The sequence below is a fragment of the Manacus candei genome, unplaced genomic scaffold (assembly GCF_025592945.1).
Source record: "Manacus candei isolate 608988 ecotype Guabito, Panama unplaced genomic scaffold, ASM2559294v1 h1tg000050l, whole genome shotgun sequence".
NCBI lineage: Eukaryota > Metazoa > Chordata > Aves > Passeriformes > Pipridae > Manacus > Manacus candei.
The window spans coordinates 23,798,111-23,825,838 of NW_026138098.1; the positions used below are offsets into that span (position 1 = coordinate 23,798,111).

The 27,728-nt window shown below is 36.4% G+C and overlaps 1 protein-coding gene across 33 annotated transcripts in view; it reads right to left on the reverse strand.

Moving 5' to 3' along the window:
* Window positions 1-27,728, reverse strand: part of KCNMA1 (potassium calcium-activated channel subfamily M alpha 1) — a 460,281-nt gene that overhangs the window by 43,318 nt on the left and 389,235 nt on the right. For all 33 annotated transcript variants that reach the window (XM_051800818.1, XM_051800821.1, XM_051800820.1 and 30 more), the window contains 4 exons: window positions 27,028-27,121; window positions 15,373-15,496; window positions 12,200-12,424; window positions 8,813-9,005 (listed from right to left, as the gene is read on the reverse strand). In XM_051800818.1, coding sequence (XP_051656778.1) covers window positions 8,813-9,005; window positions 12,200-12,424; window positions 15,373-15,496; window positions 27,028-27,121 — 636 coding nt within the window. The remainder of the gene's footprint in view (window positions 1-8,812; window positions 9,006-12,199; window positions 12,425-15,372; window positions 15,497-27,027; window positions 27,122-27,728) is intronic.

Below are 27,728 nucleotides of genomic sequence, written 5' to 3' on the forward strand. Positions count from 1 at the left end.
TTTAATGTCACAAGATTTTATGGTCGGTTATTTTAGAAAATTAACTTCAAATTTTAAAAAATTTACTCTTGTATAATTTGATCTAGATATGTATCTCCCTATGCCACTAAGAACTTTTAAAATATACACAGACAGAGAAGCAAAACAACTTACATTATCTTAAAGACTTACAGAGGGTTTTTTTAAAAAATAATTTTAAAGTTAAAACACAGAGACTGGTGTAGTGCATTCTAATACTCATGTTCCCTTTCTTCTTGCTAATTGAAGCCTCATATCACCACTTAAAGGAACCTTGATAACATTCACTATTGGTTCATATCTTGTCAGGGAGCAGAATGGTCTCTTATTCTTTAAATGGAAGTTTTGGAACATAAAACACATTCCAATAAAAGTGAACAGAAAATTATGAATTCATTAAACTACTTTGGTATCTTGTGCTATATATAATATTTATATTCCAACTACTGTAAAATATGCTTTAATATCTTTAGGCAACTATAAGGACTTAAATATTTATAAAATGGCTAAAGATAAAGTATTGCTCTCTTATTCCTACATACCGATGATGTAAGGCATGCAATCAAAGACAATAACACTTTCAACCCATTTGTCATCTTAAAGGAGCCTTTCAACTTCAGATCCCTTGTGTGCAATCTACGTAAGAGTTGTTGCCTACACAGGCAACTCCAGAGGAGTTTGCTCCTTAAAAACTACCAAGAGTGCTATACTTCACATAAAACAGGGTTTTCTCAAAATGGAGACAAAACTATAAATTTGCAGGCAAAACAGCTCCAAGTGGGGCTTCAAAATACTGCTGTATTTATCTCTGGGACATCTGGGAACAGGAAGCATTTTGATTTAATATTTCATAACATAGAGGCAATTGCTTCCTTGCCTAGTGTATAATTAATGCTCATAAAAAGAGTGGGGTTTTTTATTCCTCAGCATCAGAAATGAACAAAATAGTACACCTTCATAATAGGGGGTTTGATTTCAAGATGCTGAACAGTAAATAGTAATGAAACAGAGTCACCATAAATTTATAATAGTTTTGGGATGGTTAAATATATTTATAGTTTAAGTGTGAGATCACATGTTTTGATGTACTGTATTATCTACCTCCTTTGCATGGTTTTATTTTTCTCTGGCTTAAGCAGAAGGTATCTTAAAGCAGAGAAGAAAGAAGCAATTATGAAAGCTTGAAGGTATTTGGGCTAGGACCTTACAGCATTTCTCCAACACAGAGAAATTGTGTCAAAGAAGTGTGTCTCTCCAGCAACTCCCCAACATATTTTCTGTTTACAAGCAAGAGAATTGAAAAACTTCATTTCTTCATAGTTTTTCTCTCTTTCTAGGAAAACTTTGAGAGAGATAGGAAACCTTGTGTGTGTGATTCTGGTAGCCAACATTAGTGTCCAGCTACAAGGAAAATACAAAAAATACGAAGGGTGTTGAGTGGACCTTTCCTGTTAAGGGTTTCATGTGAAGACTGCAAGGCTAGCAAGGTCCTAACATAGCTGATTTCAACAGCACAGGAAAAACATTAAGTGACCAACCTCTCTCCCACCCAGTCTCCTTAGTTTATTTAAGTCCAAATCTTGCAAAGACCTGCACATAATCTAACTTTACACAGGTGGATAGTTTCACTGAAGTCAGAGAGATTTATTAACCTGTATAACATTGAACACATAAGTTTTGGAACAAGCAAAGCATCAGATTGTAAACTTGCCAGGGCAAAGGCCATATTTTATTCTTGTATATATCAGGACTATGACAACAAGCTCTTAGTTCCATCTAGAGCTCCACTGTGCTACCATAAAATAAATAACAGCTATCAGCTGATCCATCTCATTCAGCAGGATAAGAAATTATGTGCATGTTGCAAAAAGGTAATACTGAGTGATTTATCATAGTGACCTGATCTTCAAAAATTGGACTATTTTTTGTGAGTAAATGGTGATATGGGACATGTTCTGGCCCTTATCTCATTTTTCAGTTATTAATTTCATTACTTGGGATGGTCAGCCTTTGCTTGGAAAATAGTAATGAAACCAAACTACAACAAACATTTAAAAATTGAGTTAGTTAATAATCAATCAATCAAGTAGAAAATTTTGTTAATTGGATTATTATTTTTGTCACTTGCAACAACTGATGCTAACAAAAATACAAGGAACGTTCAGAAACACAGAGCATAAAAACATCCTTAATTATGTGGAACTCCTACACTAAATTATCAATCCTGCAAACCAACAAGCCTGATGTCAATGCAAAATACCATTTTTGCAAATGTGACTGGTAAGATTGATATTGTCTAGGAGAAAATTTTTCAAAACACCTATGTGAGTTAGAAAATTATTAGCTATCTTTAAGTATAACAAGCATTCTGCAGCATAGAAGACATTGATATGCAAAGACACACAGAATCTAAACGTTCAAAAGAATAAAGCTAGTGTCACAGCTCACTCTGACACTTAAGAAAACTACCCCAAATTTTTCACTTTTTGCCAGCACTATTAGTTTCTTTATTTTTAATATTGCATCTGCATGTAGTATTCTACATCTACTCATAAGCTTTCGTAAGGAGGTTAAGTAACTCCTTAAACTGCAATTATTTAGTGCCAGCTAAATAGAGTTTGATTTTTGGTATTTGGAAGTTAAGGCTCTTTATTTCTACATTTTCATGCAATATAAAAAATTAAACATAGGAAACAGTGCTGGAGTGGCCACAGAACACTGAAATCCATAACAGCCTAAAATTAACTGCCTCTATGATTATAGAAAACTATACTCTGAAATCTTCACATTAAAACTTATGACTATAAAATAAGAAAAATAAGATTCAATATTCACTAAAACCCCCTTCTTCAGGAATAAAACTATTGTTTTGAATTTATAACAGCATTACATTACGGTTATTTCCAAAAGTGGCACAAAACCTTTGTTAACAAAGCACTTCAGACAGTATTTATCCTCTGCCCTTTTTTAAGAATTTTCTCTCATTTGCAATCCCGATAATACAATTGTTGTTCTCTCTTTTTCCTAACACTTCAGAGATAAAGCAATCAAGCATTATGGATTGGTAGAGGTGAAAAAGAATATACTACCTGCAAGCACAATGGAAACCAGATCTCAAATTCATTTTAATAAGAAATTTCTGGCAGCAGACTGTGAGACTAAGTCCATAAAAAATTGCAATGATATAAGAATAAATGAACATATTGTAAAATAAATCTAATGAAACTCTGTGGTTGTTTCTGCCCTTTTAATCAAAGTTTAAGACAGCTCCAACAAAAGATGATGATGAAGTCACAAGTGATTTTTAAAGGAACTGGATCAAATGAAACTAAACTTGTACAGGGTTATTTTAGCTTGTGCAATCTGTTACTCTTGAAAGTCAGTGTGTAAAATTCTGAGTACATTTACTTGATTTTATAGGATTTCCCCCAGAAGAATCTTGCCATGATGTATGAGATGTATTACCCAGGAGTTCATCCAATCTTTATGTTTTTCTCTTTATTCTTTCTAGTGGGAGGATCTATTATGAGAACTGTAAACGAAGGCCCTAAAAAGATCTCTCATGTGTTGAAATAGTGTTCCTAGGGAAAATTCTCATAAGTTGAAGTCATTCAGAAAACAGCTGCAATTGTTACTTTGCTGAAATACGTCTACACTGCTGCACTGTGATCTGTCTTAGAGTGTCTGTGGACAAAATGTTACCATACAGCATGCCCTTTCTGTACTTTAGACCTGCTTGGAGCTGTAAGATCACTTTTCTTTATTGTTTAGTAAGTGTTTTTTAATGAAATGTACTGCTGTTATTATATAGGACTCAAGATCTAAATCACTATCCAATAAAAGAAAATTATTGAGTTGGATATCTAAAGTTACTACCCAGAGGCTACTCTGGTACAGTATTTATAAATCTCTAAACAGTTAGGTATAATTGTCTTTCTGGGTTTTGAAAGAAAGCCAAATAGAAGTTTTAGTTACAACTGAAGATAAATATTTTGTGTTGGGCCCTGTTCATCTGGTGGATAAAATAACAAGTAAAATTCCCACAATGTAAGACTGTTATAGAAAAAAACAAGAAACACAAAAAAACTAAATGGACTAGTCAATAGATGCTACCTGAAGAAAAAAGGATGGAAATGACAACAGAATGAAGGAAAGGAGAATTACTGGAGGCGTCCCAGCGTAACTGCCAAGGCAGAGCCCATCCCATACTCAGTACTCCAGGGTGCTTTGGAAAAATGCTATGACAAATGAGTAAAAATGCTTAACATGGATCCAATAATCTCTGGTCTTCTCTCCAAAATAGTTCTTGATAAAATAACCTCAATTGGTATTTGAGGGAGCAGAAAGAGAAACAGGAAGGACAATAAAAACAAATCTCCATTACTGGAGAGTGACCTCCACCAGAAACACACCGCTTTACAAATCTTTCTAGGAGGACAATCAGTCAAGATCTGTAAGAGGAATTTCAAGATAAACACAGAGCTTCCTTGTTTCTGAGTAATTCTGTGAAGAAGTGGACCAACTTTTGACTCTACAGCATTTTGTATTTCAAAAGCTGAGATATCTTAATGAAAGTGATAGTTTGCTGCAGCTTCAGTGGGATACATTTTGGTCTTTCTGTCCTTCGAATCTAGGTCTCCCAAAGGCAACAAACTGCCCTGATGACTTCCAAAAGTTCATTTTTGGGACATTAGAGTAGGCACCCCTAACCTCTTGGCAAGCCTAGAGTTGCCCATTCAGCTTTGAAGTGTTCCGGGCAGACAGCCCTGAGAATGCTTTCAACATTCAACAGCACAGCTCCAATTTTAAAGAGTTTCTTGTTCTTTTCGAATAGAATTACACATTTTATGTAAAGGAGACCAGTAAATCCTTCCAGAACAGTTAGTAAGCTTTTCCTTCTAAGGAAGACAGCTTGTTTCCACTCACAGTTCTGTGTGGTCATGTGTTTGGTTGTATGTTCCTAGACAGCTGATGATGAACATAGATTTGACAACTTAGATGACATCTGCTCTGGGTACTCAAGGGTCTTTTGTAGCTCTGGTCCAGAACATTGTTTTTTTCCTGTGTCTTGGAACAGTGAGTTGGATTTTTCTTCTGTAGGAGATCAAGGTGGAGCACTTTGCTTAGATAAGATGCAATTCTGGTAGGATCACTTATGACTCAAGATGGTCAGGCCAGAGGTCAAAAGTGTTGTTGCACTACTTATAGAAAGTCTGGATAATTAATCCTACCCAGCCCAAAAACCTGGGGATATTTTATTATAGAAGGAGGCATTATCAAGTCTTTGTTTCTGTATGACCTGCATGTGTATTAAGTTCAACTTGAACTAGTAATGAGAAAATCCTTTGTTGATATAAACCAGATTATTTCAAAGACATTTTTTCAGCAGATAACTTAATCCATTGGGTACTGGCAGCCCTATTGTTACAGAACTTTCTCTGTCACGAAGGCTTGCTGTCATGTGTCCACTCTCCTGTTCCTTCTACAAGATCTTTCCTCTCAGAGTGCACCTTGTTTGGAAAGGGTATGTTTGGATGGATACAGAGGGTTGGCTGGTGATGAATGCCTATGACTGGCAGTGACTTCTGTGTTAAAGTAGGTGATGAGGGTGGGGCTCTGGGAAAAAATTAATGAAATCCCCAAGTCTGTGGATTCTTTTTCTGCTACCAACTTAGAGCAAAGGAGTTATAGACAGAGCCCTGTACTTCAGCACTGGGGAATGATTATGGTTTATCTGATGGTTAAATAGATTTGCATCCTGCTTTTTATGGCACACTTCTTGTACCAGTGTCATCTTTTGCCTCATGCTGGAGTGAAATAATCACAGGTACAAACTGGGAAGATCCTTATGCATTCAGTAATCTATCAATTAAATACTATTTTTTTCTTTTTCAAAGACATAAACATAAATTATATATCAGGTTTTCATATGAGATTCCACTGTGTAGTGACTACATGATTATACATATACAGTACTACATATTTACTTAGAATAGCAAAGGTAAGGTTATACTGCTAAATCCCTCACCAAAAATCTTGCTGTTTATCCCATACATTTCTCAGATTGCTCACATATTTTGTTTTGTTTCTTCCCTGTCATAAGTCAACTGACATTCTGCCACACACCCAGATTTTCTAATGTCAATGTTGCTGATGATCAGTAACAGGAGTAACATAAAAGAACAGCACAGAAGATTCAAAGGATAGTGTTGATGTCTTAATCCAAAATCATACACTAAGATCTAGAAAAACTCAGATTGGCAATACTTAAGGTTTGTACCAGCTAATGTGTTCAGGATAATTATGTCAAGGAATGTGCAAATGTAAAATGACAATTCTCTCGGTAAACAAAGGTGATTAATTACCAATAAGAAGCCGTGAGATTGTTCTAGTATTCTGCTTGTTGACTAGCAGAAGTTGAATCACCTAGTTTATATAATTGTCATGATAGTTGTGTCCACCATATGTTAAAGATGCATTTCACAAACAAAAATGTCACATTGCATATAATTTCCATGAAGTTTGTGCTATCTAATGATCTAACTGCTTCTGACAGTCTAATCATTGTATTCAAGGTCTTTCAAGAAAATTTACTGCACTGAAAGGAACACAATCAATTCAGGAGTTGTGGATATCATAAGCAGAGAATGTACTGGGAAGGTAATTATCTTCTGAAGCCACTGGGCTTACAAGAACCCCTCCTTAGTCAGTGCTCTCAACTAAAACAGGCTGCTAGTTACCTGCCTTATGTTAATGCCCTGTTTCCCCAGAAAAGCTACAGAAAGAGTCACCTCTGTTTTTTAATGTGCAGACTGGTACTTACCTGAAGAAAATTTCTTGGAATGCATTAACCTATTGTGCCTCTGCTTCTCTGCATCAGCAATAATGAATAGGCCTAAAGGGATTTGGACCATGGCCAGTGTACACTTCCTGACCTATAGGGCTATTGCTGCAGCAGCAACCTGGGTATTACAGATTCATAAAACAAATCAGTCTGGAAGAGACATGGGAGGGGCTCTAGTTTGATTTCCTGTTCAAAGCAGGATCAACTGTAAGGTCAGATCAGCTTCTTTGAGGCTTTATGCAGTCAGGTCTTGAATACCTCTAAGGATGGAGAGTGAAAAATGACAGGTGTTCATGGAGTGCACAAGACCCATATTGTTAGATTTTTCCATTCTCATTGAGGGATGGTCTAGGATCCTGGGTACTCCCAGAGGTAAAACACAACAGTCAAGTGCTGGAAATGTCTCTGAGCTCTGACCAAAGACAGAAGGAAATTCTCTCAGACTGCTCATGCTCAAGAGCAGATTCTATTTCTTGATTAGTTTAATCATATGTGTGATAGGAGACTGTGAGAGGTCCCTCAAAGAACAGCCACTAGCCTGGCAGTGAAAGTAGAGATCTGGTTTTGAGATACAGAATTTCAAATTCCAGGTCTAAATCAGCAAAACAGGGAACCTGCATGACTGTCTTCCACTTCAGCAGTGAGTTTCCTAACCATGACTATAAGTTATCATACTGTGAGCAAGTTAGTCTTACAAATTTATGAGGAAAAAACTCTAAAATATTTGGAGTTGTATTGCTTTCAGGCCACAGACTTAAAACTTCAAACAACCACAGGATTGAAAAAAACCAGTTTCTTCTTCTTAAATCTACTTTTTATCCAGAGAACTCTCCAATTTGACTTTGAGAAATTAAAACTTTGTTTCATGATAGAATTTATTTTCAGCATTAAATTACACTGTTTTATTGCTGAGTCTAAGAAAGAATTTTCCAAGTTCAAGTTTCCATACTCAAGAAGTTACACTGTTGCCTCTGATTTTTGGCTCTTAATTCCTATTTCCATATTAGAATGTAAAGAGGAAAACCTGAACTTAATCTTAGTTCTCACAGTCCTTGAGGGAAAACTATCTCTAGGTAAGGCTCACGGGCAAACTGCAGACCAAAGCACTACCCTTTCTACACCTACATTTATAGAAGAGCTAGATCCAGTGGGAATATTTACTGCAGCAGTTAATAGGTTTATCAAAGGTAGGACTTGAGCTGCATAAGCTGCAAGACCCTTCAGGGATGAGAAGATGATTGTTTTTACACTGATGGTCTTTGCCAGGGTGCTTATGACTGCTTTGCAGCTGCTTTGCACAGGCACAGATGGTGTAAAATAGCCTTTGGCTACCTATGAATCAGTCCCCTACTCTCAGAAAAGACTGAAGGATTTTGTTCAACGTCCTTAAATGGGATGAGTACATGTCAAACCATGGGAAGAAATCAGTTTTGAATTAATTCTAAGTGGCTTCTTGAGCAAGAAGGCACCAGAGCTGTAAAGAAAATTTAAAATTCTTGTCTTTTTTATTTTATTTTTTTGGCTTGTATTACTCAAACTTGTATTTTCTCTCTGGTTGTAATGTTTTTTACATAAAAAAGAAATCTCATTAGACAGAAACTTCAGGTATTCCAAAGTGAGTATAAGTTATCATTGGCTATAGAACAGCAACTGCCCATGTAAGAAAGCCACAGTGAGAAAGTGGTGAATTTATGTATCTTCTAGGAAAATGTCAAAATGAGAAAAAAACGCCAGTTTCATGTTCATTCATTTTTCCTCTAAAAAATGTGCTTTGTGATGTAGCAGAGAAACTGTGTGACTGTCCCTTTAAAAGCCATCATACCAATCAGCAGGTTTAACTGTCAAGCAAGCTGATGTAGGGCTCTTTGAATTACTGAGTGAGGGATATTCTTCCTGCCAGGTCCTGTCCCCTGTAGGCACTGCAGAGAAGTATTATAGGGCAGTCCTTACCTTGGGAATTAGCCTGCAAGACCCCAATGCTGTCATCAAACTGCATAGATTTGATGTTGAGTGACGCCAAGATGCATTCCTTGTCCTGCAGCGAAGCATCATCAATATTATTCTGATTGGCTGACAGGATAACGCACATGTCGCAGAGGTTGATGTTGACAGCCCTTAAATCAGCCCGACTTAATGGTGTACCCTTCGGCACGGAGGGAAAAAAAAAAAGGAGGGGGGTGCAGAAGAGGGGAAAAAAAGAAAAACAAATTAAAGATTGAGAAGGAGCTTTGGGAAATTATTTAACAAGTATCTTTTTTATGCTCTGACATTAAGCTGGTCTAACTATGTGCCAGGGAATAGGAGATGTGTGCTAATCTAAAGGGTAGTTGGTGCTGATGGCAGCATTTTAGGTTCAGTCTCAATACTCAGTCAAGCTATTACTAACAAACAAGAAACAGGAATAATGCCAGCATTCTACATCTCATCGGTGACTTGAAATTGTCTTGATTTAAGTTGCTATCATGTGGCAACCTCTGGCTCTGTGAATATAAGAAGGGGGTTGTTTTAAATGTCTATTTATCTACTACCAAGTCACAATGGTCTTGGGCAAAAGAAGGGCAATTTAAACAGGAAAGCATTATGTGTCCTGCACATTTGAAATGCAATCAGGATAAAGCTATTTTTTTCTACCTAAAGCAATACACAGAAAAGGTTAATCCTTTTCGAAGCACGCTTTTGGTGCTTCTAGAAGGAAAACACACTGATCTTCAAAGCTGTGTGATTAAACTCTTTGAAACAGAAACAAGACTTTATCCTAGTGGGCACAAGTCATGAAACATTCCCTGCTCCACAATTCTCAATCAGAGAATGCAATTGTTAAAATGAAATGTCGTGGTAGTCCATGGATTTTTTTTCATAGTTAACAAAACTGAGATATGACACTTAATATGTTTTGTTGAAAGATAGCACTTGCCTTTCACACCCAACAGTCCACAACAGAATATTAATTCTATGTCACAGGGGCTGCAAGTTCCAAGGAAAAAAGAGATTTTTTTTTTTTAAATGGAAACTAGATTCTGCTTTGCTGCCTCACATGTTTTGGTACCCAAAGACCCTAATGATGAGGAGACATAACTGTCCCCTTGTCACACAGTGACTTTCATAGAGCCAAGTCAAGACCCTACTCTTCCATCCCCTGATCATTCATGGTGAACACCTCCTGAACTCCACGGAGAGTATTCAATGCAAAAGTGAATTTAAAATGTGCACAGTGAAGAAGGAGCTCAATTCTTATTCAGTGACTGCCATATAGTCTCAGATACCGTCTTAATTATTCCATGTTACTTTCATTAATTTAAGGCATGAAACCTTGTGAAAAACAGTATATATCAAACAGGTATGATTTCATTATAAAGTACTCAAAAGTTTGGATATGATTATTCCTGCCACCTTAATCCTGCCCTTTGTGTCTGTACTGTGCACCAAGTGAAGCAGGATTCCTGTGGGGAAAAATAATATGCAATCATGTAATTAATTAAAAGCTTAGTCTTAATGATTTTATGCAAAGGGACAGAATTAAGGCTGCCTGAGGATATTTAAAATTGGCATTTGCCTACTTTTTTAAGAGTTTACTCAGCAGCTTAAAGGCCTCCTTTAATACAGACTTCAAATTACATGTCCACTTTTCTTTTTCAAACCAGAACAAATTTTTTTATATTCAGTTGTAACCACATCTCCATCAGATATCAGCAGCAAGTTTTACCTCGTGAACCAAAGCACAGAGAAGCAGGAAGTGAGTTTGAGTGACCTCCCTTTAACACGATTCCTACCAGTATAATCTCAGAAATTTTAGTAGATTATTTAATTAGTAGAATTAGATCAGAATAATGCTGCTATTTTTAACTTTATACCATTTTATTTTGAACCGGATAGGCTGAGGAAAAAAAATTGGAAAAAGCAGTAATGAAGTCTTTGTGGTCTTCAGCACCCTTGATTACTGTGTCAGATACAATTCTTTTATATAATTCTGTATTTTTAAAGAGGCATTGACTAACTATTTAAGGTGTTTAAGTCAAAATTAGTCTGAAACTATTCTACATTTGGATGTAAACTGGGGAAAGTAAAGGTGGTGCATATTTCCTTAATGCCTCTTCAGAAGTCAGAATTGAAACTTTACAAAATGCATTATAATAATGGATACACATTATATATTGGAAGTAGTAGCTGGATTATATTCTGCTCCATAGTTCAACAGTATTCTATTTCCATAGTCTTTAGCCTTCACAGTGACTGGAATTAAAAGGGATTGGCAGAAAGAGGAAGATATTAACTAACCAAATCTGATACTGACACTATTTTTGTGACAGCAAAGAATCTTCTGACACCATCTGTTGGATCAGGTTACAGAAAAAAGCCAAGGGCTAACACTAAAACTGCATTTACAGTAACAAAGACCTGCAGTCTGAAGTGAAGACAGTCCTTTCTTTCTATAACTAATATTTCCAATTATTCAGTTAAGGTTACATCCATCATTGATTTATTTATTTTTACTGCTGAAACATAATTATTAAGAACTAGTAAACTCATAATTTTTCATTCTGGAAAAAACTATCTAAATTAACTTTACTCTGTAACATACAGAGCATTCTCTTTCATACTTATACCATGAGCTGTTTTCCCTCCTGCCTGTCATTTATAGCTAGGGCCATCTAAGATCACTAGCTTGGAGGGCTTCATTATTAGTCCTGGAGCTCTTGATTCTACATTTTGGGCACATGAGTGAATGATAACGATATCTAGGAGAAAAAGGACTTTTGAACTGTGGTTTTAGTGGTTGGACCTACTAAAATCAATAGGAGCTTTCCATCGATTTAAAAAGGGTCAGGGTTTTGTTGTACACTTTCATACATGAGTACAGCAGGACTCTGAACTGAAATGCTATGGCACTGTTCCTCATAAAGCAGGCCAGTCCACCAAAGTGTTTAAGAATACAGATAGATATTATGTAGATAAACTATATTTTTTTCAAAGGTTTTGTGGGTAAAAATACATAAATAATGTCATAAATAACTACTGTCATTCTGTCAGGGAAATCACAACATCAGAACTGGCTACACACAGTGCACTGCAGTCAATGTTCAATACATAACACAGCCAATACATCTGATAGCAGCTGAAATTCATCTGATGAGGATGACAAGGAACCAAACACTACGGCAAATATCTTCTAATAAGGTCTCACAGGGCTCTGTTTTCATAGACAAGTAAAGGCAAAAAGCTAAGTCCTCAGGCCTATAAGTAGAGAAAAGTAAAAAAGACTAAGATCAAAGTCAATACGAATCTGTCCAGTTGGTGTCCTAAATAACAAAGTATCAATAATATGGCTTTTGAACTTACAGGCAAGATTGAAACCTTGGGGAAGTTATGCAGTGTCTCCCATTCCCTTCTCAGGTATTCAAGTGAACCCACAAACACAATGTGCTTGAGTTCATGGTAGTGAAAGTTGCTGGCTCGTAATGGCATCACTAAATTTCTTAATCCAATCAAAGCAGATTTAACATCCCCAAATATGCAAACGACTACATGCCCACTTAAAACTGTCATCGCTGCTTCACTTCGAGTCTAAAAAAAAAAACAAACAAAACAAAACAAAAGACAAGGGAAAAATGAAACAAAGGGAATCTTAAATCATATATTGAATTCAAAATCAGGAAAAATACAACTGTCAATATTGTTCATGCACAAAGAAGCAGTTTGATAACAGCTGTTCATTTTACCCTTATTTATCCTTCATTAAATATGTTCAGAAGAAGAAAATGTCATTCTTGTTTGCAAATCTTTTGGCATTTGGGAAGACATTGTATTGGACCAAATTCTAGTCCTGTGTAAGTTTCTACACATATGGATTGTGGCTCTGGTTATAATCAAAGCACTATGGGTTTAGCTAAGAACAGACTTTGACCTACTACATATTTAATCAATAGGATTATAGAAAAGACATGCAAACCCACACCCTAGCTGATGAATCACTGGTTGAGTTTTTTCAGGACCAATTTGAAAAGGAAAATGTGAAAGCCCATAGTCATAGTAGCGCTTCGTGGTGTTACCCAGATATTGTGAATTGAGGACCACAGCCTCTTACAGACAAAGTTCTTATTTTAGGACAAGCTGCTGTTACCCTGAGAAGCAACCAAAGAATGCTCTACACTGCTCTGTTTTACTATGGATGCCCGCTATAATCCACAGAGCTTCTCTCGGTAAGAAAAAAATAGTGCAAGGTTGTGACCAATACTAAATTTTCAGCCCAATGGGACTTCCTGAGCTGTTGAACAGATAGAAGCAAAAAGGACTAATGGAGAATGTTTAAAAGATGTCCAGAATTATCTTACTGTCTCAATGACAAGAATAAATTTTTGCACTAATTTCATCATTTGTTAGGTCAGTCGAGCATGCAACTCAAACACCAAGATGATTAAATAAAATCATGAGAAAAAAATGACCTTAAGTTCTGAAGCCAGTCTTAGCATTTTTGTACTCCTTCAAGTAGCTGGAGATCCACTGATATCATATTGCCAAGAAGTTTTACACTCACTACCATTAGATAGAAGTTTTGCCAACGAATAAAACTAAGCCAGTGGTGAACTGTAAAATTTTCCTCTTACTTATCCATAGTATATGTCCTTTTTCTAAATCATGGAAGCATGGTGATTTGCAATACATATTGGAATATGCAGCAGATATGCTCACTATGCAAGAAGAATGGGAACTCTGATTAGAAGTTTTCTCATCAGTTAAAAAATGCACGAGCTTTCAATTTCTCCAGGGCAATTACATTGACTTTCATACAGCTTGACCAAGAGAGTCATCTTGGCCCTTCAAACAGAAGACATGAACAAATACTCAAGTGAACCATGTAAGCTGTCCCATGCCTCTGCCAAAAGGTCTGGAATACCCAGATTTTACAAGACAGAGAACAAGTCTTGAATGTAATTACACAAAAAATGTCAGTCTATAGTCACTGATCTGTATGTACATTTGACTGTATAGCAAAAAATCCTCCTTTATACAAGTTACTGCTGGAACGTCACAAAGTCAAAACAGACCTCGGGTAGAAAAATGAATTATTTTCTGATTGAGGCATCATCAAGTGTCAATTAGGAGACAACCTGGGAAATCCCATCATCTTCAAATTATGCACTAATTTGTACTTGTGTAGTCTCTAAGGACAGCATAAAATTTGCATGGATATGAATGTAGACATAAATTGTGGACTGCGAGTTTGAAAAGGTGTAGGGAAGCATTTTGCTGGCAGTGGTTTTATTGGTGATGATGCATGAAGCAGAAAGAACTTGGATGGACTTGCGGATTCACAGGCTGGTAGTACAAAAAACTAACATGGTATAATGGAGAGATGATGAATGATGCACTCCTCAGCACCATTTTTGAAGGACCATTTTTCTAAGTGGGACTACATGTAAAGTTTGTCAGCTAAAATGTGCTTTATAGCATGAAGGCAGGTTTCTATCTCTGTCTATTACAAAGTATTGTACAGCAGGGTTGGCCCTGCTTGCTTGTTGATTACATATAAATGCATATTATTTAAAACTCCATCTCAGAGCTCCATCTCTAGAATCTGGAATTTACTTGCTTGACTGTTTAGACACCAATATTGTAATTCCAGGCAATGTCATAGTTATTACAGAAACCCCTGAAGAGAACTAGAGACAAGCTTTTAACCCCCAACAGAATAACTGGGGCTGTCACCATCGTTGGCTACACCATGCCACAGTGCAGGAAAATCTAACAGAGCAGGCTCAGGAAAAGCTTTATGAAGTGCGACAAAGTGAAGATCCACCAGGGAGTTCATTTCAAATATAATCAGTTTTGTGTATGAGATCTGGAGTTAGTTGCTTGCTACTCTTAGGTATGAGTACATGAACACAAATGGCACAAACTTGCAAAATAGACTGTGATAGGCCTTCTAATTACTTTTAATTACTTGAGTCAGTTTGATGGTTTTCCCAGTTAATAAAATGAAACAAACATAGAATAGGCTCACTTTAACATGCTAGAATGTCAGAGTAGTAGCACTACTTGCTCTGGCCTATTTGGGCATCTTGAAATATTGGGAACTGAGAAAGAAGTTTTAAGAGAGCAAAATTAATAAATAATCAATTATAATTATTAGTAAAACATCAATAAATAAGAGACAACCCAAAGCAACACTTGCTTGTATTAGAATCAATACTGACTTCTGTAAAAAGATAAATGTGCTATGTAAATCCCATCTACATATTTCCTATCTTAATTCTCTAAAGATTTAAACCAGATATGCAAATTTCAGCTTATGAAAAAGGAACTCTCTATTTTGGACAAATTTTTATTATTGCAGGTGGCACAAAGATTTATGTAATCATGAAGCTTTAACCAAAATTGGTTTCATTATGCTGTGCTTCTGATTTCAATATGCTGGATTACATAATAGTAGAGATTAATTTCTTAATCCTTTATACACCAGTTCTGTGCTTCAACTAATCTCTTTTGAAACACAACTTATCATCAATACCTACCAAAATGACCTTTTCAATGTCCTTGGCTGGACACCAATGAAACATCCCTGTAGAGTCATATTTTTTCACGTTGGCATCCATATTGTCAATCTGCTCATTGCCAGGAATTAACAAGGGGTCATGCCTGGGGAAAAACAAGTTGAGGACAACATAAATGGAAAATATTATGAATTATGGATGGAAAAATATCCCAAGAGCTGTGTATGAAGAGGGATAAAAGTAAAAAAATGAAATGTATTTGCACTTTAACATGCTTTCAATGAGGACATTTTTAAACAAAAACTGTATAGAAAAGTTAATTTCTAAATTTTGGGTGCAGTTTCAAAGATTTTCTATACTCTTTCTATACCAATAACCATTTAATTTTAAATAGGGTTTTCTGACACCATCATGATCCATAAAAGTTTTTTTTTTTCTCTCCAGGTCCACCCCTCTGAAATAAATATCAGAGCTGCTATAGGCATCTGCAATGAAGTAGAAGGGATAGGAACAGAGCCCCATGCTGACTGACTGGCACAAGTATGGAAAGCCAATTACTTGCTTTTACCGCATACAACTTCTGACGTGATGCTCTTCACAGTAAAAGCTTTAACAGGCTGCACTTTAAATATTTTAGCAATTTGCCCAATCATATTTTGCTTTCCCAAACTGAAGCCCTTTAAAGATTCAACAGTATGTCATTTTGGAGTACACTGACTAACAAATGCCCACATCTGGAATACATGATTTTAATACCAAACAACAATGTCCATTTGCTCTGACAACTCTACCTGTGATAACCTTCTAAGTGTTTTTGCAGCAAGATTTTAAAGCACACGGCTTCTCAAAGGAGAAGCAAATGAAAGACATTTTTATAAACTTGCTTTCCAGCTATATAACTACATCTAAGCACAGATACATACAGGTTCTTTAATTTATATGCTAAAATCAAACATTAAGCTAAGTATTAAGTGACTCCAGCACTCTCAGATGCTAGTGAAGACCCCTAAGTGACTGCATTATACAATAGCATTAGGAGAATTGTGTTCACAAGGCACAGGTTAAACTGATCCTCAAATCTTACATTTAAGGAGGGAATTGAGTTTTGTCTGGAAAGCTACAGTCTTTACCTCAGGTTTTTATCATGAATGCTTGAAATATGCTGATATAGAATTGTAACATTTCAAGGAAGAAAATATCTGCAATGTAGGAATATGCTAAGTACTCTGAGACAGGTATCCAAATTTTTAAGAAGTTTGCCTTTTAAAGCCCGTTAAAGAAAAGCCCATATTGTCTGAGCTCTTAAAACTGCAAAGTTTTCTGCTTTTAAAGCATTTGAGCCAGCATACTGTGGTAAGAACCTCTATTCTGTATCATCTACTAAAGCAGACTGTGAACACAGTGTAAGATATAGGTTAATTTACCCTGAATATAGCACGGTAAATTACCATGCAACCAACAGTTATATTTGCATGCCTGAGAAAGGTATAATCTTGCATTCCGTCAAGGTGATTAATTAGTGTAATTTTATAATCACTGATTACAGACCCATCGAAATCACTGTAAAATTCTCACACATTTCATTCAAACAGGGTCAACTCCAAAGAAAGTTCGTCAAAAACGTTGAGAAACTATTAATACAATGTTCCACTTAAACAAGAATCTTTTGATGCTTTAAGACAATCAATGCACTCACTACATGGCAAAGGCATAAGTCAGACTCATCTGGAAAAAAGAAACACTATGTTTTCAAAGTTGAAACTGGCAGCAGAGAAGCCTCTAGGGGATTACCTGGAGTCTCTGACCCTATTCCAGGTTTAATAATGACAGGCCTTGCATAAGTGTGCTATCTCTCTTGTAGGAAGCCGAGATAAAAAAGCTGTACCAAAGGGGTCTATTGTGAGGGTTTGGTTGAGGTTTTTTGTTTTTGTGGGGTTTTTTGTTTGTTTGTTTGTTTGTTTTTAATTTCTAGAAAGATATCTGGACTCTACATTCTCTTACTCCATTCATCAGCAACCTGCAGCCATGGTAGTTTGAACTGAGAGCTAACTGTGATACTGTTTATCGGGCATTCCCCATCTTCTCATAGTTGCATGTGGTACAATAAGGTCTGCAACTGTGAACGCAGTAACATTCCAAGGTTGTCCTAATGTTCAGACAACATTTAGTTGTACCCTGTCCTAGCTATTTTTTCCAATGGAATGGGTCAGCTACATGTTTCAAAATAAGAAAGTTTGCCAAAAGATTAGGAATCTTCAGGAGTTTCCACTGAGAAATGTTTTCCTTTCTGTTGCTTCATGGTTTATGGTTTTTTACCCCCAATACTTTCACAAAACATTTCTTCATGAGTTTTCCTAGAAGAGCACTGAAACAAAAGCAAAGTTCACTGACAAAATCACCTTCTTTTCCTTTCAGAAATCAAATGCATATAAAAAGGAATTTTCTTTTTCCCCCATCCTTTATCAGAGAAACTATAATAAAGCAATTTAAAAAATGCCTCATTCTAATTTTCTAATCAGTGTTTCTTTTCTGCTCTGAGATATAAAACTAAATAGATCATCTGAAGCTTTAACACACATGAGTACTTAGCAATACTCTAATCTCAGTCACAAAAACAATTCACAAAAATAATACAAATTGAAAGGAATGTTATAACAAAGCAGGTGGTAACAGATATTTGATATTTAATTATGGTCAAATGCCTTGAGGTTTGAGACAATTTTTAGAGTATGAGTGCTCAAAGGCTAGTATAGTTCTTTTGGGCTTTGTGTCCTAAAAGGAATATTCAAAGTAGCTTGTGGCAAAGGTTTACTAGAATATCTTAGATTTAAACATAAGTGGGCTATGGAAAGGAAAAAGACTATGAATTGTCAGATATAACTCCCTGTTGAAGTTTTAGGTAACAAATTGTGATTTTTTTTTAAAAAAGCCTTAGCATTTTTTTGCCGTTTTGTTGGGTTTTTTTTAATCAATACATGCACCTATTCACAGTATCATAAACTGTTTGGACTCTTTGCTTCACTGCTTGGAGTATAGCAAGGGGAAACTTAAAGGAGGCAAACAGGATGGGACACACAACAGGAAAGTATGCTAAGAGATACTACTATAGTACTATTACTCTAGGAGAATGGATTATTGCCTGAGGAAACTGTGATAAGACTTAACCACACTGTGTTTCAGAATCTGTGGGGTTTTACACGTTAAGTGTGTTTATTAAATTTAAATCTTCTGGGCTAAGATATTATTTTAATCTCTCTAATCAATGTTCATTCATTCTCAGTAAAGTGATTCCTTAAGATGTCTATGGAGGTTGAAAACTCTTTGCTACTAAGGTCCAACTTTGTCCTCAGATGTTAGAAGATACTTACGTACTTAAAAACAGAATTGATCAGAACAGTAATAAAATATTATTACTACTTTGGACACATACATCCTCATTAATCTGATGATCTAAACCTGTTTGGCAAATACTAAAAATTAATTAAGACAGACATACAGAGAGGCCAAGGCTGTCAAATCTGCCTAAGGCGATTGGACATCCTCTTCCCATTAAAATTTATATTACACAAAGCATTACAGTTGTTGCCCTTACAGCCAAATCATGGACTGAATGTTTCTAGAGCCTCTCTGCCTCCTCACCCTTGAAGATGGCTCTATCAAGCTGTGCTTGAGTCACACTGGCAGGTTACTGTATAAATGCTTATATTTGTGCTGAATTATTATGGTCTCCCAGGCTGTAAAATCATCTGCTTCAAAAATTCAAATCATAGGCAGAAAAACACCTAACAATTTAATCCATACTCTTTGTTTTAATTGAGATGATAGGTTTTGTTGTTTGCAATGACCAAAGCATTTGGTCATTCCATCTAGGAAAAGACAGGCATGTATAGCCTGTATGGGAGGAAAGGAAGAAAAGTTAAATTTGCTTCATCCATAACCCCAATTTAAAAATAGCTTCCCTGGTTCTTATGGCAGATATTACATACGCATGACTTAAAATGAAGAGCAAAGTACCATCTTTTCAAGGTTTTGAAGAGCATATAATGCCACTTACGTGCAATTAAACTTGAAAACGACGCTAAATGCCATGCTACAGCTGCAACCCCAAAAAGCCTGCCTGGAAGAAAACAGCCTAAAGCAAAACCATAAATCCCACTGCCAGTAAACCTACTGCAAGGAAGTCAGCATTACATTTTAAAGAGAACTGTTTTCCTAGAACACATTTATAACTACTGCAAAATTGGAGGTTTTGAGCCTGAAACTTTTGAGTACTGACTGGGGATGGACAGAACTGAAAAGACCATTCCAGACTAAATGGCTGCCTCATTAAATTACTATTGTTTAGCATAACCTTGTATTTTGTCACCCTTGTCTTAACCCTCTTGCTATTTATATGCAATGAGCAACATACCCTCATTGACCTGCAGTGGAACTACTCAATGTGCTGAGCACTGAGAACAAGAACACTATACAACCAGTAGGGAGGACCCTGGTGCTGTTTAAAAATAAACTGTAGTCTGATAGTCTTTACACATTAGTAAGACAATGTTTTAGCTTCTTTTTATTCTGCCCTCCAATAAAATTCTCCTTATATAAAGACAAGAGGAAAACACACCTGGGAAAAAAACACAACTTCTCTCTAATCTGTGTTTGTTAAAATCTGCAATTATGCCTTTCTCAGGTAGATATAATGTATCTGGATTTTGCACACGAAAAGATGTTTAGTAGTCTTCTGCTCAAGATTCAGGGTCTTGAAACTCACGCTGCCTGTGGTTCAGGAATTTTGAGTTTTCCTACCTGAGTTATGTGGATGTATCTTTGCAAGAATGCGTACACACATACTTAATTTTAGGAGGAAGAAGAGGGTTTGCTGAAGGTAAAATAAGACTTGAAGACGCTAGAGAATGTCTCATGTCTTTAAAATTTCTCCTACAACTACCCTAACAAATTGTGGCAATTAACATGCTGTTAGTGTTAGATGTAAGCAGCCAGTGCAGGTGCTAATAATTGAAAAAGCATTTAGAGCTTTTACACCCTGGCTGAATATTTCATGATGTGCTGCATGTTTCACTATTTACTCAGTGGGCCTCTGTCACTTCAATCTTCTCTGATTGCTTTGACTGGTGCTATAAAGCTCAACCAAGACAGAGTGACGGCTTGTCACAGGCAAACTCCACTGACTCGAGCAGCTCGCTGGGACTAGCTATGAAGGTTGTCAAGACATTCTGATGGAATTCAGCAAATGTTTTGTGACTAATACACCCAACATTTGTCGGCTACCATTAGCCATTCCCTGTGACCCTGCAGTCTGTGTGGATAGCATTAAGTTGTAATGAGAATTTGTTGCCTGTGTGTGTTACACTAATGACACTCTCCCACTGATCTTTCCTTTCACAGGTTAATCAGAAATGAAATTTCTAAGGATTCAGTGCCCAGATGCACTGGGCTTTAGAGAAGAAAACCCAGTGTGACAAGAGAAAGAAAACCTGCAGTTTACTGTTAAATGCTTTCATTGTCATATTCAGAAGCTGTCCTAATAGTGGCTACAATCTCATACTGTCTTTTTCCCTAAATCTGAAAAGTAGACTATATGTAATACACTGGTTGGTACCTAGTGCCCTGTGCTATCTAATGGGTTGAATTACAGTGCCAAGAAAACTAACAATTCTCCTTCCTTTCCTCTTGCTCTTCTCAAATGTTTCTGGTTTTATTATCCTCAGAAGTCTTACTGAAGATTTCGCATTAATTTATCAAGACTACTAAGAATACTGATATAAAGCTATTTCCTGTAAGAATCTTGCTCTTTAAAGTATCTTGATATCTCAGGACATGATCGGAATATGCTTCTGAAGTATGAATCCTCTCACATTAAAAAGTAACAAAATAGTTAACTTCTAGACTTTTACATAAGCAATTTAATGAGGGGAAGACAAGGCACAAAGTCAATGTGTCTACTGGTTTTAATATTTCCCATTTTTCTCTACTGAAGCTGCAAAACTTGCAATCTTTGAGGGGTAGGAGAATGTACCTAAAAAGTAATTTTTCATTTGTAAAAAATAAACCCACAGTTAGATAGCTTCATAAAATATAGGAGTGTTTTTGTCACTTAAATGAAATGTGTGACCTTATGATAAAAGCTACCACCTTTGATAGTCAAAGTTTATAAGAACACATTATTTTCTTTAAACCCGGTTTATAGCTAAAGAGCTTATTCCTTCCCTTGCCTTGATCTGAGTGGATCTTCTATTATCCTGAACTCCATAAAAAATATTAATTTTTTTTTCCTGGAAAATTCTCCTTTTCTTTCCCAGTACTGCTCTCTCACCTCAGAAAGACTTGTGAAAGATTTCACAGTAATATAAAAAAAAAATTCTGATACTCTTCTTATTCCCATGCTTTACAACACAACTACCAATGGTAGCAATAGTCAGAAGGCTAACATATAATACCACTTATCATTCAAATAATTTAATTCTATAAACTTGTTAAAAACAGGTCTAAGATAACATAGTGACATAACACTGAACTATTCCTTTGTTCATGCTGGTTGCAGTGAAGTTGTAAGACAGGATCAAGAAGTGAAATGTGCTATTATATACCTGCTGTGTTGCAGCTTGATTATTGTTGCATATTAGCACTGCATAAAGGCAGGATATAAATCTGAAATTACATGATGGAAAGTTCCAAGGCTGAGAGATGTAAATATATACTATTATTATGGTTATCAGTGAGCTTTCACCTTTTCAAACCTTACCTTCATGCCTAGTTTAAGGGAGTCATGGGAAATGATCAGACTGAAATTATTTTACCAGTTTGGGCTTGAGAAATGTTCTCTTCTAGATCTGTCATCACTTTTCTTTTGATTTTTCTGAGAAAGTTCACAGTTTCAGCTCATGAAAGGGCAGCACTACAATGGCAGAGGCAATACAAATTCATCCTGAGTGGCACACTAGCAAAAATGTGTATGCACGTTTAAGTGGATGTGGTTTAGTGGGTGGATGAGGAGATAAATGTGCACAGCCATTGTTCATATATTTAGAATATTATATCCAACTTCAGGAAAAAAGACAGGAGGTTTCCTCCTCAACTTCAGATAAATAATCTCATTAGGCTTCTGGAAAAGTATGCCAAAGAGCTCACTTTTTTCTGTGTCACTTAGCTGGGTTTTGACAGTCTCTGAGCAAGTTTTATGGTTTGGTTGGGAATTATTTAAGATCCTCGATCAAAAAAAATCCTCAGGCTTACGAAATTCTCCTTGGCAACACACTGAAAACCCAGTGTCCTCTGATGCCTCTGATTCTTATGTGATCAGGGACACTAATGATAATGACCCTTTGCTGAGTATGCTACTTGTCTAGAGGCCTGTGTCAACTACACCACTACATACAGAGTGGACAGGGACAAACTATTTGTTTGCTCTTCAGGCCCTTTGGGCCCTGTCATATGCTATTTGTTCTTGCATTAAGAGGTAGTTTGACTCAGCTGGGCTGACATTTCCTTCAAGTCAGTGTATTCCACTCATGCAGTAGCAGCTAGAAAAGCATTAAGTATGGACTTGAGCCTCAGCAACAATCCTTTTAAGTGGCTTTTTTGATTCATATCCAGGCCTTTCACATTTTTACTGGTCATTCTGAATCCAAAATGACATATTTTTTTTTAAAAACTAGCTTTGCTACTTGATATTCAGGCAACATAGCCTCTTCATAGCTAACGTGGCTGCTCATCAATAATATGCATCAAAACCTGCAACTGAGATGAACAGGTGACTGATATTGCTGCATGACACCAGAGGCATCAATTGGTTCTACTTTTCTTCTCTGTCTCATGAAGGAGACCTGATATGTGATTATTCTGTCACTCACAGCTTTTCCTCCTTTTGCTTCCATTTAAATTTTACTTTTTATTGTAATAGGATGTCCTTGTGTTCACATCTCAACAGGAGAAGTAGCCATTTTTTCCTGTTGGAGTTTAAGTTATTTTTAAGAAGTATCCATGTTCTTATGGGTTTAATGGGACAGACTTTTGCTGATGTAAGACAGGTAAAAATAACCATGATGATGCAGAGTATTTTTCTGGTTAATCTGCATTTGTAGCTACTGTTGGAATTTGAAATATTTGTTTCTTATTTATTAGACTCTTATAGTATTGCATCAGTGTGATTCTGCTCATGTCATTTGATGTGATGCAGGATTCAGTTAGAACAGTGACTTTCTAAATGTGAATCTAGACCATCTGTGATGTACACAAAGAGCATTTTTATGTCAATCACCTATTTATATCAGTAATTCATTGTAATTTAGGGTCATCAAAAAGATGACATTAAAAAGATGCCTCCAATCTATTCATCTGGTTCACATTTGGTAATACAGCTTTCTACTTATGTGTGACTAAATCTCAAAAACTCCATTTTCTGACCAGGTCACATCACTTGTCATGATGTCCCAGAGAATTCCTATCATACAGTTTCTATGCTCTGTTCTATTTCAGTGATAGCAGAAGTCATAAAGTTTTATCCCATAGCACAATACCTTCTTCCCTGATTTGACCTAGTCACTGTGGGAATCTAAAATCTATGTGGCATTTTCAACATTATCTTAACTGTAGGGATGTTCAGAATGTGATTCAAGAGTCACAATTCAGATTAAATTTTTTTAAATGAACTTCTCACATATTTGTCCTTTTCATGCTCCAGACTTCTTGTCCTCCAGCACCCCTCTAGATCCAGGACCATAGCTGAGGAAAAATTTGCAGAGTAGCCATCTGTTTCAAGGCAGGTGGGACAGGGTCAAAACTGACTTTGAAAAGTAGCTTTTAAAGTAAATTTAGGAAAAAACTTGCAAAGATAAATATCAGCTACAGACATGACAGATTTACCTCTTGGGTACTTCTAGCTGCTATACACTAAAGATTTCTGGGCAGGAAAGCAAGTACCTGTCACTTTAAGTAATCTACGAGGATACAAAATAGCAGATAATACAATCCACCTTTGTTTATCGGAAAGAAGAAAACAGTTTGACCATTACAAACAAAGCTTAACAGAGCTCTCTTCTGATTCAATCCATGTTGTCTTATTTAGTACCTTGAACCAAAGTTAAGTCAGTATAGATAAAAAGTAAAATGAAGAGACGGTTGGGTCTGGGGAGCGGCTGAGGGTGCGAACACAGGGCTGGAGAATAAATTTAGCAGCAGCGAAGAAGAGGAAGAAAACAATGTCTGGATTTGGAAGCCTGGCAAGTTCTCCACTCACTGCTCAACCTGTGTTTAGCAATTCTGATGTGCTACTGAGCAGACAGCTCAGGCTCAGGACGACTACTCTCCCTCAGTCCCTCTTCAGCAGGCAATGAAAGCAGGCTCTACTTTGAAAATCTTCCCCCATCATGCAAACTGACACAGGCATGCTTTTCAAAAACCCACAGCCAATCTGTTGATCATTACTTATTTACAAAGGCCTTCGGGCAGAAAGTCCTGTAAAAACCATACTTGATACGGTATACACTAGCTTTTTCTGCTTGTGGAAAAAAGTACCCCTAAGGCTACCTCAAACCATCACTTTCTATTGCACATAAAATGTACCGTGTAACACTAAAGTATTTAATATATATGGTATAATATATCTACAGGAAAGGCATTTGTGTAGAAGTATGTTACCCTGTATTTGGTAATTTGATGTTTTGCTGAAGGCTATGACTTGAAAAAGCCTGCACCTAGTACAGAGGACCTGTCATCTCAGTACCCAAGAGCCAATAGAATAAAGAAGTACCCTTAAGCAGCAAAACTTTGACACAGCTTTGAAGCATATGAAAACAGTATAACTCCCCAGAATTATTATTACTCAAGATCAAAGAAATGAGGCATACTTTACATAGCAAACAGGGACAGTGTGTTCAGCTCCAAATGTTTCAGCTCTTTCTCTCTCTCTCTCCCTCTCTCTTTCTTTTTACTTCTACTTCCCCAAAATTAGGATTTGGGGGAAGGTGAGGGGGGAAATCTCCCACATGTTTAAATTTTAAGCAGTTAAAACTATTAACACCAGATAAGAGGACTGTCCAAAGGTAAGTAAGTTGAAAACGATGCTAGCATGACAACTGGCACCATAAAAATGAGAAGTTTGCCAGTATGCTCATTTTATTCTTCCTCATAAACTGTAAACAAGCATGTAAATCAGTGTCATATGGGCAAGGCTGAACTAACAGGAAGTCAGAGAGCTTTTAATGATACATTTAACAGAAATAGATGGTAAATAGGGGAAAAAAAAGCCACAGCTGGGTGCATTTTCTTCTGTGAATCAATCTCACTTTTGGTTCTGTAGTCTAAACAGAGATGAGGACGACTTGTAGAAGTTACGTCCTTGAATATGCCCTACATTGCAGAAACAATAAACAAATATGGATGTTTCTGTAACTGGCCAAAGAAAATTCCAGTCTAGTGACTGAAATACAAAGAGAAATATCACCTAGCTATATCCAAAATCATTAAAGGAACAAAATAATTGTCAATAATAAAAATATTGAAGGATTTTATATATGAAAAGAATTATATATTTGTATCCATTTTTTTTCACTTGAGCAGTCACAGTTATACACACACATAAATCTCAAATCGCATAATTGTGTCTGTTTACATGTATCAATAAGTTTACATTTTTCTGTGTGTGTATATATATATATATATATATACACACACACACATACAGTGGAAAATCTCTGCTGTAGTATTTATTGATACAATTATGGACTGAGGTTCTAGCCTGACTGCCTAAGATATGCAAAATCAGAGCAGGAAGAGCCTCCTTGCAGAAAACTCTATGTCTACAACGTGATCCTATTCTGACTGACTTGAGCAGTTAAAAGGTGAAGCACAGTGAGATAGAATGAAAATGCCATATTATTTTAATAGATTCCAATTTCTTTTTGCAGTTCTCATTTTAACAAATCTCTTAGAGGTAATTTGTCCTGTGGAAGGAAACTACATAGTTATGCAAAGGAGTACTGTTGTAAAATAATGTACACATAGCAACAGGGGAAAAATATCACTAACAAGATGATGTTTTCATCACCCACTTTTAGAGTATATACTACCCTCTTAAAAATCCCTGTATTTCATAATTAATGTGCTTTTAGCTTGACTAAAACTGCGTTAGTTTTGAACTTTGCTTTGGCAAGTACATATATTATTAGACTTTTTTATCAGTCTAAATCAATTAACCGAAATTTGATTTCAATCGACAGGATAAAAGGAAGGTAATATTCAGGTTCATTTTTGATTGTGATGATACATCTCACATATGGCCTTAAGTACAGAAAACAGTACTCAGAGGGAATCCAACAAAAAGAGAATTGCCTGAGGCAAACTAACCACATGAGTTCCCCTGATTGGTTAGTGCTATCATTAGTGCCACTGCTGTTTAAGAACTACACATGGACAGGACAGGGTGACAGCTAAGACTTTAAAGCCTATGTATTTTTCAAACAGCTTTTCAAACTGTTTTTCATGACAGAATTTTTTTTCAGCTCTATCATTAACTGCTGACAAGCTGACAGAATAAATACTTCAGCCTTTCAGAAACCATCTAACAATCTTTTTTTTCACCCCCCTCCGCTTATTTTTGATGTGGGGGGAGGAGAAGTGGAAGGAAGGAAGAAAGCAGATGAAGATATGGGTTTCTTACAGTCTTACCTCATCAGCTTGGGTGAGGAGTTGGGTGAATTTCTCATGCCTCCGTTTCGCTGCTTTTTTTTGGGTGATAGTGTCGACGGCTGCTCATCTTCAACTGGAAATATAAGGAACTTATGAGATTAAGTACTGCTCTAAGTGCAGTGTGAAATACAACTGAAGTAGCAAAGAACACACACTCTATGTCCATTCACTCACTGATACTTCATTGCTAACATAGGCCCAACAGTAATAAAAATCAAATACATGTTAGTCGAAGAGATTGGGTTGAAAGAGAAGCAGGGAAGAATATCAGGGTTTTGAACATAGGCGTTCAAATTGGTTTCATACTTCAAAAACAAAGGGGGGGAACCACATTCGGGTTATTCTTAGAGTTATTATCAGTTAATCTGCGCTATAGAAAAATAGAATTAGTGCTCTGCTATATTTCCAGACAGATAAAGTACTATTTGAAATATCAACGTAACAGCTGCCAGCCTGCTTTGCTAATGAACTAGACACCAGTTGGTTCTTGCTCCTCACATGCCAAACAACAGAGTCTTCATGAAGAGATGTAAAATATTCAATGCCTTGATGTTCAATGATTCAGTTTGTCGGGAATGTGAATGCAGCCTGCCATTGTGCACAGATCTCCAGCACAAGTCAGACCTCATCGCTCTACCCTTCTCACAAAAGGGAGTTTTAACAGGAGTGAACAGAATGAG